The sequence below is a fragment of the Microcebus murinus genome, chromosome 10 (genome assembly GCF_040939455.1).
Source record: "Microcebus murinus isolate Inina chromosome 10, M.murinus_Inina_mat1.0, whole genome shotgun sequence".
Classification (NCBI taxonomy): domain Eukaryota; kingdom Metazoa; phylum Chordata; class Mammalia; order Primates; family Cheirogaleidae; genus Microcebus; species Microcebus murinus.
The window spans coordinates 77,801,372-77,822,175 of NC_134113.1; the positions used below are offsets into that span (position 1 = coordinate 77,801,372).

Genomic DNA, 20,804 nt, shown 5'->3' on the forward strand with positions numbered 1-20,804 from the left:
TGCACATCTTATAATTATAATCAGACAGGAGCCACTGAGTCACCATCCTCTGGAATTACAGTATACCATACTCTTCAGTCTCACTTGTCTCTGGGGAATTCCATAGCTGTGCCTCATCATTTGAAGTTTCTCCTGTTCGTTCTACTTGAAATGACCTCATGTCTTCTCACCATGTAAGAGCTGCTGGGCTCACTGCAGGACCATGTGGCCTATGGACCCATCCAGGCAACTGTCAATTCACTGGTGACAGTGGTGGAATTATTTTCAAGCTGTGCACCGTCCTATAGTGGGTCCACATTCCAGAGCCAGCAAGACAGTGGTCACTGCCATGCTCTGCAAAGCAATCATCTAACTTACAGTTCAATCCCATTTCGACATCACACCTTGCTTACCCTTTTCCCAGAAGACCATATTGGTTTGGACTCAATTAAGACTTTTTAATTTCATCATCCTTCAATCCCTATGATGTCCTAATTTGAAGAATCTAGTAAAGAATTTTTAGATCTTTGATGCTAATGAGAAAGTTTGGTCTGAGTACAAGATCTCTTTGGTGCAACCTGGCACATCATCTTGATCCAACTTTGAATTTATTGTTAGGCCTCTGTGTTGTGCTGACCCTAAAGAGCCATTCAAGATTTTTATCCTGAGTACACTCCAGCCCTTTGGCAATGGACTTTTGGAACAACTTAGCAACCAGTAGAAAGGCCAGGGATGAAAGATGGAGGGGAAAACATGGATTTTATTAGATGAAGGTCATTGGAATCAAAGAGAAATTTTAGGGGAGTATTAGTATCTATTTATTGTATAAGACTAAAGGAGAGAATGGGTAATAATGAAGCAGGAGTGGTGGGTATGGATCACTCCCATGAGAAATGTGTGAAAACCCATTTTTATAGGCATTTGGCAAGTGACCAGAATGATTATGAATTCCTAGTAGATAGGACCTCAGAGTCATCCTCTCACAATTTTACAGATATAAATGGGATTTTCTAATCTAGAGAGGCTGCCCAAATACTGTTACAGAATTATTTCATTCTCTTAGTAGTTGGTCCAGATCCCATAAATGATAGTCTAGGTTTTAATGGAACACAGAGGAACCACAGCTTCAACGGGAACAGTCCTGGTTGATGCTTCTGTTTCTGCATAATTATTGATGGCACTTCTGTAATGCACAAATGTGTAGCTATTTAACCAACAAATTATATGATGTTAGGAAATCAGTGGTTAGATCTTAAGTTATCTAGATTGGTTGTTCTCAAACTTCAGCGTGCATCACAATCACCTAGGGATCTCATGGAAACACCAATTACTGGATCCCAACTCCAGAGTTTCTGATTCTGTAGATTGGGGGTAAGGCCCAAGAATTTGTATTTCCAATCATTTCCCAGGTGATGCTGATGCAGTTGGTCTGGGGAAAACACACTTTCAGAACCACCAACTCTTTTCCTTTTGGTGGTATTTTGAAGACAAGGGGGAAAGACTTAAGGATAGACCAAACAGTAGAAAGAACAACTACATAAAATGACTTAATGTCAGAGACTAGTAAAAGAATATTATTTGGTGAGCCAGCTGACTGCAAACACACCTCAATCAGATTACAGCAGGTTATGCTTTGTTAGTCTGGCTAACAGTGTGTCTATTTTGTTTGTCTTTTGTTTCATTGATCTTTTGTATTTTTTTGTTTCAATTTCATTTTATTCCTGCTCTGATCTTTATTATTTCTTTTCTTCAACTAATTTTGAGTTTGGTTTGCCCTTGTTTTTCTACTTCTTTGAGATGTATTGTTAGGTTGTTTATTTGAAGCTTTTCTATATTTTTGATGTAAGCACTTATTGCTATAAACTTTCCTCTTATTACTGTTTTTGCTATATCCCATACGTTTTGACATGTTGTGTTTTCATTTGCATTTGTTTCAAGAAATTTCTTAATTTCCTTCTTAATCTTTTCATTGACTCAGGAGCATATTGTTTAATTTCCATGTGTTTGTATATTTTCCAATGTTCCTCTTGTTATTGATTTCTAGTTTTATTCCACTTTGGTCAGAGAAAATACTTGGTATGATTTCAGTATTTTTGAGACTTGTTTTGTGACATAACATATAGTCTATACTTGAGAATGATCGATGAGCTGAGGAGAAAAACATGAATTCTGCAGCTGTTGAATGAAACATTCTATAAATATCTGTTAGATCCATTTGGTTTATAGTGTAGATTACATCAGTGTTTCATTGTTGATTTTCTGTTGGAGGATCTGTCCAATGCTGAAAGTGGAGTGTTGAGGTCTCCAATGATTATCATATTGGTATCTATCTGTGTCTTTAGCTCTGATATTATTTGCTTTATATTAATATATCTGGGTGCTCCAGTGTTGGGTGTATATATATTTAGAATTATTATATTTTCTTAATGAATTGACCCTTTTAACATTATGTAATGATCTTCTTAGTCTCTTTTTATAGTATTTGTCTTGAAATCTACTTTATCTGATGAAAGTATAGCTACTTCTACTCATTTTTCACTTCCATATGCATGGAATATCTTTTATCATTCCTTTATCTTCAGTCCATATGTGTCTTTATAGGTGAAGTGTGTTTCTTGCAGACAACATATAGTTGGCTCTTGTTTTTTTTATTTTTTTTTATTTATTTATTTTTAATTCATTCAGCAACTCTGTGTCTTTTGATTGGAGAGTTTATTTCATTCACATTCAGTATTATTGATAGCTGAGGACTTACTACTATCATGTTGTTATTTGATTTCTGGTTGTTTTTTTGGTCCTCTCTTCCTTCATTCATGTCTTCCTTTGTTAAAAGTGATTTTCTCTGGTAGCATGTTTTAATTTCTTGCTTTTTATTTTTTGTGTATCTATTGTAGGTTTTTTGATTTGAGGTTACCATGAAGCTCAGAGAAAACGTTTTATAACCAATTATTTTAAACATATGACAACTCTGCTTACCAGCAAACAAATAAACAAGCAAAGAGAAATCTAACAGAAATCCTACCCTTTATCTCCATCAAAAAGTTGTTATTTTTGACAGTTTGTCTTTTATTCTTCCTACTCAAGATACAATTGGTTTATGCACTGCAATTACAGCAATAGTGTATCTGTATTTGTATTCTTACTATTACCAGTGAGTTGTACACCTTCAGAAGAGTTCGTATTGTTTATTAATGCCCTTTTCTTTCAGATTGAAGAACTCTTTTTAGCATTTCTTGTAGGACAGGTCTGGTCTTGATGAAATCCCTCACCTTTTGTTTGACTGGGAGAGTCTTATTTCTCCTTCATGTTTGAAAGATATTTTTGTAGGATATAATAGTCTAGGGTTGAGGTTTTTTTTTCCTTCAGCACTTTGAATATGTCATGGCACTATCTCCTGGCCTGTAAGGTTTCCAATGAGAAGTCTGCTGCCAGGTGTATCTAAGCTCTTGTATATGTTATTTTTTTCCTTTTTTCTTGCTTTGCTTAGGATCTTTTCTTTATCCATGACCTTTGATAGCTTGACTATGAAATGCCTTGAGGTAGGCTTGTTGGGTTAAATCTGCTTGGTATTCTATGACCTTATACCTGAATATTGGTCTTTTTCTCTAGGTTTGGAAAGTTCTCTGTTATTTCTTTGAATAAACTTTCTACCCCAATCTCTCTCTCTACCTCCTCTTTAAGGCCAATAACTCTTAGTTTTGCTCTTTTGAGGGTATTTTCTAGATTTTGTAGGCATGCTTCATTCTTATTCTTTTTTTCTTTTTCCTCTTCTGACTGTGCATTTTCAAATAACCTGTATTCAAGCTCACTGATTTTTTTCTTCTGCTTGGTCAATTCAGCTGTTAAGAGATTCTGAGGCATTTGTCAGTTTGTCAGTTGAATTCTTAAGCTCTAGAATTTCTGCTTTAAATTATTTCAATCTCTTTGTTAAATTTCTCTGAATTCCTTCTTTGTGTTGTCTTGAAGTTCATTGAGCTTTTTCAGGACAGCTATTTTGAATTCTTTGTCTGAAAGGTCACCTGTCTCCATCACTCTGGAGTTGGTCACTGGTACCTTATTTAGTTCATTTGGTAAGGTCATGTCTTCCTGGATGTTCCTGATGCTTGTGGATGTTCATCGATGTCTGTTCATTGAAGAGTTAGGTGTTTGTTTTAATCTTCACAATCTGGGCATATTTTTTTTTTTTTTTTTGAGACAGAGTCTCACTTTGTTGCCCAGACTAGAGTGAGTGCCGTGGCGTCAGCCTAGCTCACAGCAACCTCAAACTCCTGGGCTCGAGTGATCCTTCTGCCTCAGCCTCCCGGGTAGCTGGGACTACAGGCATGCGCCACCATGCCCGGCTAATTTTTATATATATATATCAGTTGGCCAATTAATTTCTTTCTATTTATAGTAGAGACGGGGTCTCGCTCTTACTCAGGCTGGTTTTGAACTCCTGACCTTGAGCAATCCGCCCGCCTCGGCCTCCCAAGAGCTAGGATTACAGGCGTGAGCCACAGCGCCCGGCCAATCTGGGCATATTTAAACTCATCCTTCTTGAGAAAGTTTTCCAGATACCCAAAGGGAATTGAGTGATGTGGTCTAAGTCTTTGGTCACTGCAGCCATATCAATACTGGGGCTGCCCCAATCCCAGTTGTGATTCTTACAGACTCCAGATGGTAACACTTCGGTGAGCTTGGGTCAGATACAAGAGAATTCCCTGGATTACCCGGCAAACTCTTGTCTCCCACTCTCTGCACTGGGCTGCTAGAGTTGGGGGAGGAGTGATGAGGGCGCTACTTCATAACCACCAGCACCAGGTTACACCTGAAGGCAGCCCAGTCTCACTCAAAACCTGTGGTGACTGTTGCCTGGCTTCTTCTGATGTTTATTCAAAGCCCAAAGGCTCTTTGGTCAGCGAATGGTGAATCCTGCAAGAATTGGGTCCTTCCCTTCAAGGCAGCATGTTTCCTTCTGACCCAGGGTGGGTTCAGAAAAGCCGTCCAGGAACTAAGGCACAAACTCAGGCTGGAATCTGCTTGGTACTTTATTTTACTGTGGCTGAGCTGGTACCCAAGTTGCAAAAGAAAGTCCTCAGACCTCTTCCTTTTCCTTTCCCCAAGTGGAATAAGACTCTCCCTGAGCTGCACTGCCTGTAGTTGGGGGAGGAGTGACACAGGCACTGGCTTGGCTGCAGCTGCTGGTGCCTCACTGGGTCACATGCATCCCAAGTCCATTGGCTCTGAGCCAGCACAGCCACAGGAATTGCCCAAGGACTGCAGCCTTTGTGGCCTGACTGCCTTACCCACGAATTTATTCCAGGCCCCAAGCTGCTCTTTGTCTGCTGGTGATGGGGCCTGCAGGAACGCAGGCTTCAGGGCAGATCATTTTCCTCTGGCTGGGTGGGTCAAAAGGCTCCCTCTGTGGGTGCTGGCAGAATTCTGCCCTGTGCTATGCTCCCCTCTGCCAGGGTAGCCCTGGTTTTCAATTCAAAGCCACACAATCACTTTACTCCCTTTCTCTAGCACCCAGATCCTCTCTCCACATGATGCACTGGCAGGGCATTGCTGGGGGATGGGAGAGGTGGGGTAGGCAATGCGAGAGACTGTCTTTTCTGCCCTCTTCAGTGCCTCTTTCCTTGATATAAGGTTAAAACCAGGCTGCTCACCTGATTTTTGATTTTCCTGAGGGTGCTTGCTTGCATGGACAGTTGTTGCATTAGGTGTCTGTGCAGAGGGACGATTGCTGGAGGTTTCTATTGGGCCATCTTGCCTCACTGACTCCACAAGGGGTGATGCTTTGTGATGGTAACCCTGTAGTGGATCCTCCTTTGAGTTACTGTATGTAATTTTAATGTTTGGTGACCATCTGTTAAATAGTTCGCTCTCAAGGGAGAAAAGAACATTCCTTGTTTTACCAAAGGAGAAATTTAAGTAGCCTTTTAGCAGATTTATTTATTTCTTTGTGTGAGACAAACCTAAAAATATGCTATCAAAGAGTAACAGATGCATTTAGCAAAACAGATTTTAATTCCATTTTTGGTGTTGAATGTAGCTCTGATGTTAAAAAATTTCTGGGGATTTTTTTTTCCAGGTTCTTAGGTATAGTATTTTCTGTGTAGACATTATATATATGATCTAATTTTCCTTGAGTCCTGCATACAAATATATTATTCTTTTTTTTTTTTTTTTTTTTTTTTTGAGACAGAGTCTCACTCTGTTGCCCCACGCTAGAGCACAGTGGCACCATCATAACTCACTGCAACTTCAAACTCCTGGGCTCACGCGATCCTCCTGCCTCAGCCTCCCGAGTAGCTGGGACTACAGGCATGTGCCACCATGCTGGCCAATTTTTCTATTTTTTTGTAGATATGGGGTCTCACTCTTGCTCAGGCTGGTCTGGTCTTGAACTCCTGACCTCAAGTGATCCTCCTACCTCGGCCTCCAAAGTGCTAGGATTGCAGGCATAAGCCACCGCACATGGTCTAAATATATTATTCTTAATTCCCTTCCTAATAAATCACATATAATACAATGGAGATAAATATAATGATCATATTTGAGGAATTTCAATGAAATCCTGTCAAAGCATTAGACAAGACTTGCAGAAAAACAGTTTTGATTTACATTTTAGAGGGAAACTTCCCAGGTTGTGGATTAACTGAAATAATTACTGAGCCAAATCATTATGGTTTATGATTAAAGAACAAAATGGTTGTGTCATTGGAACTTCAGCATGGTTTGAAAATCCAGAATTGTATCTTCAATTTGCTTTAAGAAGTTGAGCACATGAGATATTCAGACCGACTCTCATGTATAGTTTGGGCAGTCCCCTCTGTGAGAGTCTAGCCAAAAGACTCAGACCTCCTCTTTCTGTAGGCCGTCCTGAGTCTGGTGCCATCACTGGCTATTCAGCATTTTTTAAATAGTATTTGAAAGATAAATTGGCCTTTTTGGTTTTCATTGTTGACTTTCGGATTTTAAAGAGCAAGATAAGCAGGCTTTTCGTTAGCATAATTGAGGACTATCATGTCCAAAATTTATATGTTAATACAAAATAACTGAAAGACTTAAAAGAAATATTAATAAACCATGGATCCAGTAAACTAAAAATTCAGATGGTAACATGTTCAAAGGTCCAAGAGACTTTTAAGATTGGGTTGTCTTTGACGTAATAGATCTTCATTGTCCTGGTCCTGCCATGATGTTCTGATATGTGACTTAGATCAATGATTTAATTTTACTACCCTTGTGGCCTCCTCCCTCTCTATTAGTAAGGAGTATTGGCCAGTGGTGTGCTAGTTAATGCTTGACAACAAGTTCTGATGGTGGCCGGTAAGCCCTGATTATAGCATCTGCCTATTTCCACGGTGTAAATACTGCTCCCCCCCCCCCCGCCCCCATGGCTGATTTCAAGCTACCAACACGATGTCACTGAGTGCAAAGTTGGGAAGAGATGTGCACAATTGGCTCTCACACATGGCATGACCCAGTTCTCTTCTCTGGGACAACAGCTGTGGGGTTCTGGCCCAATAATCCATTTTAGGGGCTGAATTATCCAGTCTGTCTGTTCACATTAATCATGCTAACCAAGTATCTTGAGCTCTGTAGATGCAATCTTATCCTCCAGGAAAAGTGGTTGTCTGTCAAGTATACGCTTTCAAATGCTCATATGCTGACTTCAAAGCCCCCTTGGCTGACATTATCATGGTAGCACTTCCCTGTGTCCCACTCCTGCTACGCTTGCTAAAGCCACCATCAGTGCCCACACAGATGCCTGCAGTAGTCTCTGAATGGGAGTCTTTACCGTTGTATGTTCTACATGCAGCAGGCAAAGTATTCTGTTTCATTTTATTTGAATGGATGGATAGATGGATGGATGGATGGATATGTGTGTGTGTGTGTGTGTGTGTATTTTTGCTGCAAGCCAGAAGATGCCATTCTCCTCTTTAAAATCCTCCTGTGGCTCCTCTTGTCTACAGGACCCTCCATAACTGGTCTCCATCCACTTGGGGTTCCTCATCTCTTACCACTCCCTCTTTCTCACTTGGTACCACACTCCAGTTATACCAGCCTTCTTTCTGTTCCTCAGATATGCCGGCATTGTTTTCAGCCTTGAGGCCTTTGCGTAACTGTTCTTACTATTCCCTCTGGCTGAAACTGCCCCCTCAGATCTGTGCAGAGCTATCGCCTTCTCATCAGTCAAACATCATTTCCCCAGAGCAACCTTTGTGGCTTGCCTGATCTAGAATTGCCCCGTCCCCTCCCAATATAATCATCCAAACCACCGTTTTCATCCCTGTGCTTATCTATCTGAAATTATTTCATGTTCATTCATTTCATTATTGTCTCCATATCCAACTGTCCCCTTCATTCTCCCTGCCATTAGAAAGTAAGCTCTGTGAGAACAAAAGCCCTCTCTGAACTGCCCATTGCTTCACTGGAACCTGGAGTATCTGTCACATAATAGGTGCTCATTAAATGTATGTTGAAGGAAGGGAGGGAGGAGGGCTTTTTGCTTTGGACTGGTAAAAAAACAAAAAGAATTGTTACATACTATTATTTCTTATAGAAAAATACAATTTACTCTGCTTACTTACCTATAGTCATTTGTACCATATGCAATAGCACCTCATCTTTCATCTGTTTTACCAACAGATAAGAATTCAGTGCCCGTGATGTACAAGGCTCTATCAAATGGCTCTATCAAATGCAGGAATAAATCAGAAACAGTGCCCTCAAAAGGGCTTATAAACTAAACAGTTCACAAATTTCTCATCTGTGTAATTGGTGACCCCTATAATTCATTCATAATATGATAACCACTCAATAATTATATATTATTAATTGTAATTATTATATAAGACTGCGTTAGCTATATGACTTGGATAAGTCCCTTAGCCATTCTCATTTAAAGTTTTATTATCTTTATTCTGGACAAAGGGGGCCAGTGTTAAATTAGCACTTGGCCCTATTAACCCCTTAGCACTTGTACCAGTCAGGGTTCTGTATTGTACACAACAGCAGCTGACTCTCATTATCTTAGAGAGAGGAAGAATTTATGAAAGGGATGTACAGAATTAAGAGGAAGGCAGGATACGAGGCTTAATATGGACAGAAACCAAGAGAAATGAATGAGCTGGCCTGAGGTCCCGCTTGGGGACAGCCTGTTCAAGGAAGAGTGTTCAAGGAATTCCATACCATCCTTGCTTCTTGGCGTCCCTCGTTCCACATCAAAATCTCAGGTCCGTTTGGTCATGTGACTGAGCTCCACCCTCTGGCATCAGCCTTTTCAGCATCTGTCATGGAAGGTGGGACCCAGCCTTCCACCAAGACCCCACGGTGATGGTTTCTGCAGACACAGGAGGGGCCTCTGAGTCTGGGCAGCGACAGGCTAGACAAATGCCCATCTGAGTATTCAATACTCCATTCGAAATGCTCTGCCCCAATCTCACTATGAACAAATCTCCAGGTTTTTTTCTACCACAACGAGACTTGCAAATGCCCTTAATTCAAATTATTTGCAGCAGAAAATAAGTATTTGTATTCTTTTCATAAAGAGGCCAAGCAGTAGTAACTTAGATTAAAATGTAGAAATTAATAAAGAATAAGATTGAGAAAGGGTTAAAAATCCCAAGAGAAAAAAATAGATCCAGAGGAGTTCAGAATTGTCAGGAAAACAAAAGCTCCAATGGGAAGGGGTGTGACTGGCCCTGGGGAAGTCGCAGGCAGGAACTTGGGGTTGCTGGTGTCCCTGGCAAACTCCTATGATGCCAAGCTTTACTTACTTATTTTTACATTGTGATCCGTTTCTCACTCAACGCCCTGTAAGATGAACGGCAATAGGGATCCAGGAGAGTGCCAGGCAGCCCCTCGGTTCCTCCAGCAGATGGGCCACCCCATCGCTGCATCATGGAACCCATCTCCAGACCCCCAGAGACCCTGACTGGTTGGACCCCAGCCACTGTGTCTGTACTGCTGACTCCCGAGGCTGGTGGGAATCAGCCTGCCGATGGCTCAAAGCAGCTCTGAGTGCTGGGCTCCGCTCCCCACTCTCTGTGTGTTCCCCTCTCTGTGGATACTCAAGATTGAGTGCGGTGCCCATCCGGTGCCCGCCACAGCAGGGCTGCTCGCTCAGCCCAGAGTCCTGCCCTCCCAAGCCGGTCACGGCCCCACTGGTGCCACTGAAGTTACTGACAAGAGGCCTGTAGCTTCCAGCTGCTCTGAGCTGCCGTAGGATCTGGGCCTTCTTAGACCTCCCCAGCCCTAGACCTCTCCTTCCTCCCTGCTGGCTGGGGACAGACAGGCCTCCACCGTGAGCAGGTATAGCTGGGGCATTCCATGACAGCCAAGGGCTGTGACTAGCTGGTCAGGTGTGAGAAGTCTGGGACCGATAGAGAAGACGCAGGCAGCTTTGCCTTGTGCAGCCTCTGCCCTCCTGCTCACGGGCGACAGAAAGTTCGTAGGAGGGGAAGTTGGGAAGGAGGAGGAAAGGGCAAGGGAAGCAAGGTGAGTACTCCAGGGCTGCAGTCCCTGCTCCCGGTCCAAGCTGTTGTCCAGGGACGAGACCAGCTGCTCACCACCACGGGCACAAAGCCAAGCTCCAAGGTCCTTGTCACACTTGGTACCTGTTTTCCCAGGTCACTGCCCAGAGCCCTGCTTTCCAACCTGGTGCTCTTTCAGGTTACCTGGGAGAGGCAATCCTTAAAGATTGCAGTTCTCTCAACCCCTCCAAATAACAGAGCCTGCTCCTGGCTGCAGCCCACCCTTGGGGGGTGACTTGCAGGTGAGGGGCTAGTGCCTCTTGTCCCTGGGATGCCCTTTGCAGAAAGCTGCAGTCCTCATTGTCATCTGTCTTTACCAGTGCAAACTCCCCCACCACTCCGGGAACGTTCTAAGAACAGGAAGTTTGACCCATGAGTCTTTGAAACCCCAGAGCCCAACACTCTTCCTGACACCCCATAGCTTTTCTAAAGAATGTGGAACTGTTTTGATCCTCCTTTCCCCTCTGGGGGTCCACACTCACCTACTTCACTGTGCCTCCCTAAGTTCAGAAGCCAGCGGGGAGAGGGGCCTTCAGGCTGTCACCTCTGCAGGGGCTGAGAGCCTGCAGGGCCGTCCTTAGCTTGGCGGGGGGCAGTCCTGTCCTCCTGCAAGCCCCGTGCAAGGAGTGGGTCGTGCCCCCTCCCACCACGGCTCTGCTGCCTCTAAAGCAAGGTTTATAGCATCAGACCAGCTCCCGGTCCCTTCCTGCTGTACCTTTTTTATTCTAAACCTGAGCCCCGCTGAGATCAATCGTCCTGTTAAGTGATTTTCATCCCAGAACTTTCCTCCTTCGTTGGCACTTTCACGGGACCTACTTTTCCCTCTGCCTTGGGGAACAGTGACTAGAGGAAATAGGCCTGTCCCTCCGAGGCTCCCAGGCCAGCAGCCCCGTCCCTCCTTCACCCTGAAGGAGGTGCCGTGGAGAAGGAGCACAGCAGCGACACCAGCCTTGGTTAGGTGCCACCTGCTTTAAGGTGAGGGCTCCAGCCACTCTGCACGGGGCCTCAGCTGTGCTAGGATGCTTTGCTTCTGTGCGGTGCTGTATCGTGTTCAAACCGCTTTCACACACGTGACTTAAACTTGACGCTTGAGCATCTAGGTTTTAAAAGCACTTCAAGGTATGATGATGCCACTCTGAAGGAATGTGTTGCCTTACAAAATCTTTCAATACAGATTTGCTTCGGATAACGAATGCATTTAAAATGTCTCAGTCCACGCAAACGTGGTACTTCACCAGTCGGCCGCCGCGTTGCGGGAACCCACCAGTTCAGAACGAAGATACCGTTCATGAGGGCTTGCAAATGACTCCTGTAACATGTTGTTTTTCTAACACAGCAAAACTTACTCTTCTTTCCTCCCCCTTTTTAGAGTGAGTTGGCAAGGTTTCCCTTTATTTGTCAGTCCAGGAATAGTGTTTTAATTTCAGAGAACACAGCCGGATCCTCTGTCCCTCACCTGCTGTCCCTCACGTGTGTCAAACAAGAGTATGTTTTCCAGCCCATCCTTCCTCCCTCGGGAGCCCAGAGCCTGCCCCTGAGCCCCTGTGAGAACCAGCCTTTTCATTGCCCACCTTTGAGTGGTCCTTGTCGTGTTCACCAGGAACTAGGCTGGGGACCCCAATGCCAGTGCTACGGATATCCCTTGATGTTTTGAGATAACACCTACCCTGCCCTCACGGCCACCGTGTAGGTGCAAAGGTTTGAGAAACCCACCATGCCCCTGCTGAAACTGAGCAGGGACAGGGCTGGAGTACCTGAGGTATTCTCCCATCACCGAAATGATTACTTTAGAAACAATCCTTGTTTCAGGTTATTTTCCTTGGCCTAAAGTTCCAGGAAAGCAAGAGTGATGTCTTTCCCTGGGGCAGCTTCCAGTAAGTAGGTAGCAGTTGCATTGCTTGCGCTCCTTTCAAGAGCCATTTCTGCTGATGTCTTCAGACCCAAAAGTGCAAAGTGAGGCATGCAGTAGGTCATGCTGAAGCTATAGGGAAATGCTTATGCGCTGCAGCCTAGGAGGCTGTGCAAATGAATTGTAGAATGGAAAATGCAATATAAACATAAGTCTCAGAAGAGCATGGTAACCATAAAAAACCTCAGGAAATGGTCTTGTGACAGCACATTCTACACATAGCCATAAAGGCTGGATGCAGAGGTGAAGGTACATGTTCAGTGGTTTACTAATGCCCCGTTACACTATGTGGTCAATCAATGTGTTCCCTTCACTAGCAGAACTTCAGAGCGTTCTGCAAGTTGTTGTGAATGCCAATCATCGATGCATTTCCAGCAGCACCTTCGCGTGCATCTGTGGTGCAATGGCTAGAGGGTTTGTGTTTCTGATTTTTAGTAAATAAACCTTTAGCATACCCCAGAAGAACTAATCAAGAAGGTTCAAGTTATAGTAGTCTCTGGGGAATCACTGTAGTTTTCTTTGGCCAGTTCAGAAGCTAAGCATAGACATCTCCGTTAAACACGGAGAATAGTCCCGGGCAGTGAAGGAGCACAAGATTTCCACTTGCAGGGTGGCTTAGCTACTTACACCTTCTATATTACCTTGGGCAAATAACGAATCCTTTTCTTGCCTCATTGTTGTCTTCTGTAAACTGGGATGGCAACAGTTCCTACTTTATGGAATTATTGTATTGCTCATAGCATGACTCAAGTGCCTGACACCTGGTAGGCAGCCAGCAAATGGGATCTGTTACTATCATGGAGAGCTACGGAACTTGCTTTCTCTTTAGCTTACCTATAGTCAACTTTTAACGCATACCTGTACCTAGTAGAGCTCAAAAGACATAAGACAACTTCTCCAAGGTTTGCCTCACAGAAATCAAATCTGATTACTATTGTGCGTTTTTGTGGGAGAGTCTCACTCTGTCACCCTGGGTAGAGTGCAGTGACGTCATCATAGCTCTGCAGCCTCAAACTCCTGGGCTCAGGCGATCCTTCTGCCTCAGCCTCCTGAGTAGCTGGGACTACAAGTGAATGCCCCCATGCCCAGCTCATTTTTCTATTTTTCATAGAGAAGAGTCTCGCTCTTATTTAGGCTGGTCTTGAACTCCTGGCCTCAAGCAATCCTCCCGCCTTGGCCTCCCAGAACGTGGCTAGGATTACAGGCATGAGCCACTGTGCCTGGTCTTGTTACTTCTTAATCTCCTTCTGATATGGAAAAAAATTATTACACTCTTTATATTTTCTCGAGCCTGTGGTCAATTAGATATTAACAGGAATAGATTATATAAGAGCTCTTCCACTACGAAATGTAGAAGAATTTGTCCAAAAGTGGAAGTCAAGTATAGGAACATCTGCTGTGATCATGTTATGAGGCCTCAGGAAAATGTAAATTTTCTAGGCTTTGGGCTGGGCCTTCGCAATGTGTTGGGTGTGGGCTGTGTAGTTTCAAGGTTACTTCTAGCCGGGTGACATGTTTCTGTTTGCTCACTTGGCAAGCTCCATCTTCTCCCAACAATTTGGTTGTTAAAGCTTTCCTTGCATTCATAGCTCACACAATGATGAGCTGGAAGAGACATAGACACCATCTAGGGTAACACAATGGCTTTACAAATGAAGAAACTGGGACTTAGAAAATAAGGCTATTTTCCCCCTCTCTATCATATAGCTAGTTTTTGGCTACGCTAAAACCAGAACCCAGGTGTCCTCACTCCTAGATTGCTGCTCTTTCCTTTCTACTGCGTTGTTTCTTTTCCACAAATGGGTTTTCACATTTAGGAACCAAATATGAAAATATAGCACAGCTAATCTTTGACTGACACTAACAACCTAGTCATTTTATTGAATAACTACAAAATTAAATAAATCGAATGGATCTGACTGTTGAAAGGACTATTTGAAAGGTTTTTTACACGTCTGCCTATTGATCTTCTAGTCATCTAGAAAGATACGTTATTATTAGACTTGAGGGATAGCAAGAGGGTTATGAATGGCATGCTCGATGTGTCCCAAAGGGACTTCTCAGGGACACGACTGGTTTATCTCCGAGCTTTGCATTTTAGAAACCTCAGGAAGCTCTGGACTTCCACTCACCGGCTTACTAGGATCATACACTGTAGCCTTGGAGTCTCACAGTTAATCCGCAACTTCCCTGATGTTGTACTACCCCGTGGTCATTTATTTTCATTCCTGGGGAAATAAGGAAATGATTTCATGTTGACTAACCAAAGTCAACATAGGCATCTAATAATCACGTGCTTGATCACAAGATGTACAGAGCATATATGTGTAAACCGAGAAATAACAAATCAAATCAAACTGCTTTGTTAGGTGGTGGGCATGTTACAAGTCGATGTGGTGAGGAGGTGATGTCCTGTTAACTAGCAACTGCTCTGTGTGTCCGTCCTGTGGCTCTGGCTCAGGCTACCCTCCCCTTCCCCTGCTCAGGATGAGTCTTCCGTGGAAGCCACTGGAACAGAGAGAGGAACTTCTGCATGTTTAATTGGCAGCACTTTTGATGAAAAAGTATATACAGCAACTTGAGAACATGGCTGTATCTGAGTTAATTTTGGTGGAAAGAATGTACATTAGTCTCTCTTTATCCCTAGTTTTGCCTTCCATGGTTTCAGTTACCTGCGGTCAACCATTGTCCAAAAATATCAAGATATTTTGAGAGACAGAGGGAGGGAGAACATTTTTATTACAGTATGTTGTTATGATTGTTCTATTGCATTATTAGTTATTGTTGTTAATCTCTTACTGTGCCTAATTTATAAATTAACCTTATTATAGGTATGTACATATAGGGAAAAACATAGTATATATAGGGTTCAATACTGTCCACAGTTTCAAGCATCTATTGGAGGTCTTGGAACATATTTCCCCTCAGATAAGGGGGAACTGTTCTCTGCATTACTTTTGAAGAAAAATCATTTATGAAACTGATTTTTAAAAGACTGCTTTATTCAAAAAAACAACAAAAACAATCAGTTTAAATTGGTTATTTCCGGCCACGCATGGTGGCTCATGCCTGTAATCCTAGCACTCTGGGAGGCCAAGGTGGGAGGATTGCTCAAGGTCAGGATTTCGAAACCAGCCTGAGCAAGAGCGAGACTCCGTCTCTACTATAAATAGAAAGAAATTAATTGGCCAACTAGAAACATATAAATAAAAAATTACCTGGGCATGGTGGCGCATGCCTGTAGTCCCAGCTACTTGGGAGGCTGAGGCAGGAGGATCGCTTAAGCCCAGGAGTTTGAGGTTGCTGTGAGCTAAGCTGATGCCATGGCACTCTAGCCCAGGCAACAAAGTGAGACGCTGTCTCAAAAAAAATAAAAAAATGTTGGTTATTTCCACTATACTGACAGATTTTCAGCATTCAACTAAAGTCCCTTAAAAATTAAGAAAAGAAACCATAAAATGTTATTCCACATTGAAAAGACATTTTAATTACACATCATATTGTTGTTTCAGATTATAGTCAGTTGATATACAAGGGAAGGAAATAATAGAACAAGAAGCAGAAAAGTAGGAGAGAGAAGGCTGAGAAACAACAAACAAAAACACAGAAAGATACAAGAGGTGAATAAAAAAAAAGATTAGAAAAGCAAAGAGAGTTGGAAGAGAGAATGATTTTTAGAGACTAAGAAAAAGGATGGTAGGGCCGTGTAGCTTTCCTTCCTGGCTCTTAAGTCCAGCTTCTCATCACTTTTGTCATCCTTTGACTGAATTCTCATGAGAACAAACTATGCATTTCACAAGTGTAAGAATTGTGCTGGGTTTTGCTCACTGTTTTCCCAATGCCTAGCACAGACCTAGTAAATGCAAGTAAGAATTACTAAATGAATGAATGAACAAAGGATCAAATGAAGGAAGAGAGTGTAGGCAAAGAGAGTTCCGTGGCCCAAACAGCTTCGGTCGTGTTCACTGAGAGCTGCCATTGTTTCCTCAAAAGCCAGAGGTCTTGATTATGACTGAGCCGGGCCCCTGGGACCTGCAATAGCAGTTTCACAAACTCTCACGCATGTTCTGTTTGGCAGAGTTACAGTCTACTAAGTATTAGGACATCTTTTTGCATCTGTTTCTTTTGGAAACTTTCTGAAGGTTGATGTTTTCACCATCCCTCCCGTTGGGTGTCACCATGTCACCTGGTACCTTCTCACCCCAAGCCTAGTCTCTGATGTTCCCAAATTCTTCTGCCCCAACAGTCTCTCTGGAATCCCTTTCCTGTTATATATAGGCCATCTCTCCCCCACCCCACCCCCAATGCTACTTTCTTGGCTTGCCAAGAGGATCCCTATCCATTTTGTGCTGCTATAACAGAATACCTGAGACTGGGTGATTTATAATAGGCAGACATTTATTGACTCACAGTTCTGGAGGCTGGAAAGTCTAATAGCAAGGTGCTGCATCTGGCAAGGGCCTTCTTGCTGTGTCATCATGTGGCAGAAGGCAAGAGGGTGAGAGGGAACAAGAGGGGACCAAGCTCACGCTTATATAACGACACCAATGCTACCCAGGAGGGTGGAGCCCTCGTGGCCTGATCATCTCTTAAAGGTGCCACCTCTTCATACTGTTGCAATGGCAATTGCAAGGTGACAAGCATTCAAACCATAGCAAGCCCCTTCTCTTTGAGTCCTCTGGTAGCAGCTGCCTATTTCCTCAACACCTCTGTATGACAGGCCCTGGAAGAGGGCCTGTCATCAAGAAATCATCACACCTTCAACCTCCCACACACAAAGAAAATGCCTTGCTCTAGTCCTTCCATCTCGGTCCTCGAATGCCTCTGGTTACTATTGTACATTGATCACAGATTTTGTCCCGTGGTCACCCCCAGTCTCTTCCTCCATTTCAACTACTGGCCTCTTTCACAATGACTTCAGGAGCTTTGTGCACAATTCATCCAAAAGTTTAGCCTCAGCAAATTCTATGATTTTTTTAAATTGTGGTAAAATATATAGAACATGATATTTATCATTTTAACCATGAAAGGGTACAGTTTTGTGGCATTAAGTACATTCACGTGACTCTGCAACCATCACCACTACCCTAACTCCAGAAATTTTTCAGCTAAAACTCTGTACCATTAAACACTAATTCCTAAAGTTCAGCCATATTTACTTGTACCAGATTGAAAGCATTCTCTCCTCAGAATTTTCATTTCCCAAAGTAGTTCTACCTTCAGAATTTTAAATTTCATTATTCCACTTTCTGGCCACAGTCTTCCTGTCTAGATCTGAGTCGGGATCCTGGCTAATCCACCTGCTCGCCTTGCGTCTTGGTCCATTGTGTGTTGCTATAAAGGAATATGCGACACTGGGTAATTTATAAAGAAAAGAGGTTGATTTAGCTCACAGTTCTGCAGGCTGTACAAGAAGCATAGCACAGGCATCTGCTCAGCTTCTGGTGAGGGCTTTTGTGCTGGGTCAAAACATGGTGGAGAAGGTCAAAAGGCATGAAATGGCATGTGCAAAAAGAGAACAAACCTGAAGAGCATCCTGGCTTTATAACAGCCCACACTCATGAGAACTAATCCATTCCTCTAAGAACCAATACAGTCTTGCAAGAGCAAGAACTCACTCACTACTGGGAGAATGGCACTGAGCTATTCGTGCAGGATCCACTCCATGACCCAAACACCCCCCACTAGGCCCCACCTCCAACATGGGGATCACACTTCAATGTGAGGTTTGGAGGGGACAAACAACCCATATCCGAACCATAGCACCTCAGTTGCTTCATTTGCAAAATGAAGATGATAGATACCATTGTAGATAATATAGATATTAGATAGATAGTAGAACCTAAGTTCCTGGGATCATTGAAAGAAATAAATGCATATAGAGTATTTGGCACAGGTCTGTTCTTCTCCATCCTTCCCACCATTCCACACATTAATGTTCATCAATCTGCTGACATCCTTGGCTTCCTACACCTTTATCTTTCTGATGCCCTTCCTAGGGAGACGCAGCACCCTGTGTCAGTCCAGCTCTCTGCCTCATCTGCACATCCACCTAGGCTGTTGGTGAACGTCACGAGGCGTGGTCTCCCACTCTGCCATCTGTGCAAGCATTTAATGGGTCCCTATTTGGTTCCCTCTGCCCTTTCCTCACATCGGCTATTTTAGATCTTTCCCCTCTGTTTCATCCTTCTACCCTGCCATTGCCCCAGCAGTAGCCATTTATTTTCTCTCTCTCCATATGCTTTAGGGACATAAGAACCATGCGCATCCCCTGAGGTTCTGATTGGTTAAGAGGTAGTGGGGTTGAAATCTCAATTTTAACAAGCTACCCCAGGGGATGTTGATAGACACGGTGTTCAGTCCCCTCTTTGTGGAGAGCTGCCCTGAGCCACAAGCTCTGAGAGCAGAGACACAGCCTATGTGCCTTTCACTCCTAAATACCTAACAATAGACATTAGGGGACTGATTGAATGAAAGAATCTGTCTGTCACTTTGCACTACAGAGTAAGTTACTGTCCTCCTTTGAAATGCTAATTTGCTACAGCTATTTAAATGCAGTTTAAAACTCTTCAAGATGCTTTATCTTTAATTCTTTATCAGCCCTTTTCATGGCCATTGCTGGGGTAGGGAACTATAAAGAACTTGTTATTCCCCGACTTGCACCACCAACAAAAAAGCCAACCTGAAGGCCAGGTGAGGGTGACACTGCAGTCCAGAGATACACAGATCTGGCCTTTCCACTGTAACTTAGGGAAGGAAGGAGTGCACTCAAGTGTGTCTCATTTTAGGGATCCCCCAGGAAGAGGTTTTTGTAGCCACTTCAGTGGGCTTTTGTGGAAGAGAAAGAACCTTAAGCAGGAAGCTCACTACCAGGGATGTTGGGGGGAAGGTGACTTAGAGACCTCCTCGGTGGACAGGGACAAAGACTGACACACCCAGTGGTGGAAAGGCTTCCAATCCCAGCTCTACCATTTACCATCTTGTGACATGGGCAATTAAACTGTCGAAGCCTCTTATTTTCTTACCTGTAAAATGAGGACCGTGTGATTTGTCTTTCAGGGCTGTTTTGAAGATTGGAAAATATAATATAATGATTCTGTGGTGTTAGGCAATCGGGCAGAGTTTTCACGAGAGCATCTGTCTGTCTCTACCATGATGGAGGGGAAACAGACACACACACACACACACACACACACACACACACACACACACACGCGTGCGCCCGCGGCACCTACACCCAGTCTGCCTAGAAAAACGGAAGTGGTACCAGCTATTGCCCTCTGAGGAAGTCTAACTCTGAAAGCTCACCCCACTATAATAAAATGTCTCCAAAGGGAGCAGACAGAGGAAGCCAGGGCCATGTCCTCCCACTTCCCTCTTCCCTGGGTGGGGCTCAGAGGCCTGCATAGCTGGTGGGAGTTTCCCCCGGGGACGTAGGAGGCAAACTAGCATGGGTGGCTGGGGCTGGGACATTTCTTTTACCGCCTTCCTATTCCGCTGCCCCTCTCCTGTGTGCCAGGGTGAAAGAGAAGCCCTCATGCCTGTGCTGTGCCTATCCCGCACACCTGGCTCTGCTCTCCCAGCCTCCAGAGCCTACCGCATCTCTCAGCATTCCCTGACCGCCCGCTGGCTTCCTGGTGCCATTCTAACTGCTTCAGCCGAGACCTCCCTGGGAACCCCTAGGAGGTTTGCTCCAATAGTTGAGAGCTTCCTCCAGCCCATGAAGACTGATGCCTAAAGCCCCACTTTATTCCCATCCTCAGCCCTAGTGAGAGAGGACCTTTTAGTTTGAGCACTAAAAAAAAAAAAAAGACTTTGATGTAAATGTTAATAATAATGAACACCTGTATGCATCTTTATAGGCCTCTAGGCTCCCTTCCATACTTACTCCCTTGTTCCTGCACATCTATTTGCTTTTAGGAGAAGAATTTGGACTGGTTTCCTCGGATGCGAGCCATGTCCCTTGTCAGCAATGAAGGTGACAGTGAGCAAAATGAAATTCGGAACCTTCAGGAGAAGTTGGAATCGACCATGAGCCTGGTCAAACAGCTGTCGGGGCAGCTGGCGGAGCTCAAGGAGCAGGTCGGTGCACACGGGGGTGGGGAGTGGGTGTTGGGGGAGGGGGTCGTTCAGCGCCTTGAAGGAGGGGAGACCCAGAAACCCCCAGGAGCCAGACGCTGTCCACAGAGGACTATAAACTCCAGCAAGGAAGCCTCGTGCTGCGTGCAGAACACATCACGGCAAGCAGGGACTTCTGCTTCTCCCACCTCCCCCAACCGTGTGTGACACTTTTCCTTCTATGGAAGCAGGAAAGAAGAAGGAAATGCCAAAATGCAAGGACCTCTTTGTACTTTTTGATAGAAATTGGTATTTTCTGACATGGTAGCAATGAC

The 20,804-nt window shown here is 43.9% G+C and overlaps 1 protein-coding gene and 1 long non-coding RNA gene across 2 annotated transcripts in view; one reads left to right on the top strand and one right to left on the bottom strand.

Annotated features, from left to right (window-relative positions):
* ITPR2 (inositol 1,4,5-trisphosphate receptor type 2) overlaps positions 1-20,804 on the top strand; it is a 467,092-nt gene that overhangs the window by 441,715 nt on the left and 4,573 nt on the right. The window contains exon 56 of the mRNA XM_012739535.3: positions 20,332-20,493. Coding sequence (XP_012594989.3) covers positions 20,332-20,493 — 162 coding nt within the window. The remainder of the gene's footprint in view (positions 1-20,331; positions 20,494-20,804) is intronic.
* The window catches only part of LOC142873405 (uncharacterized), a 79,230-nt gene that overhangs the window by 42,477 nt on the left and 15,949 nt on the right, over positions 1-20,804 (bottom strand). The gene's annotated exons all lie outside the window — the stretch shown is intronic.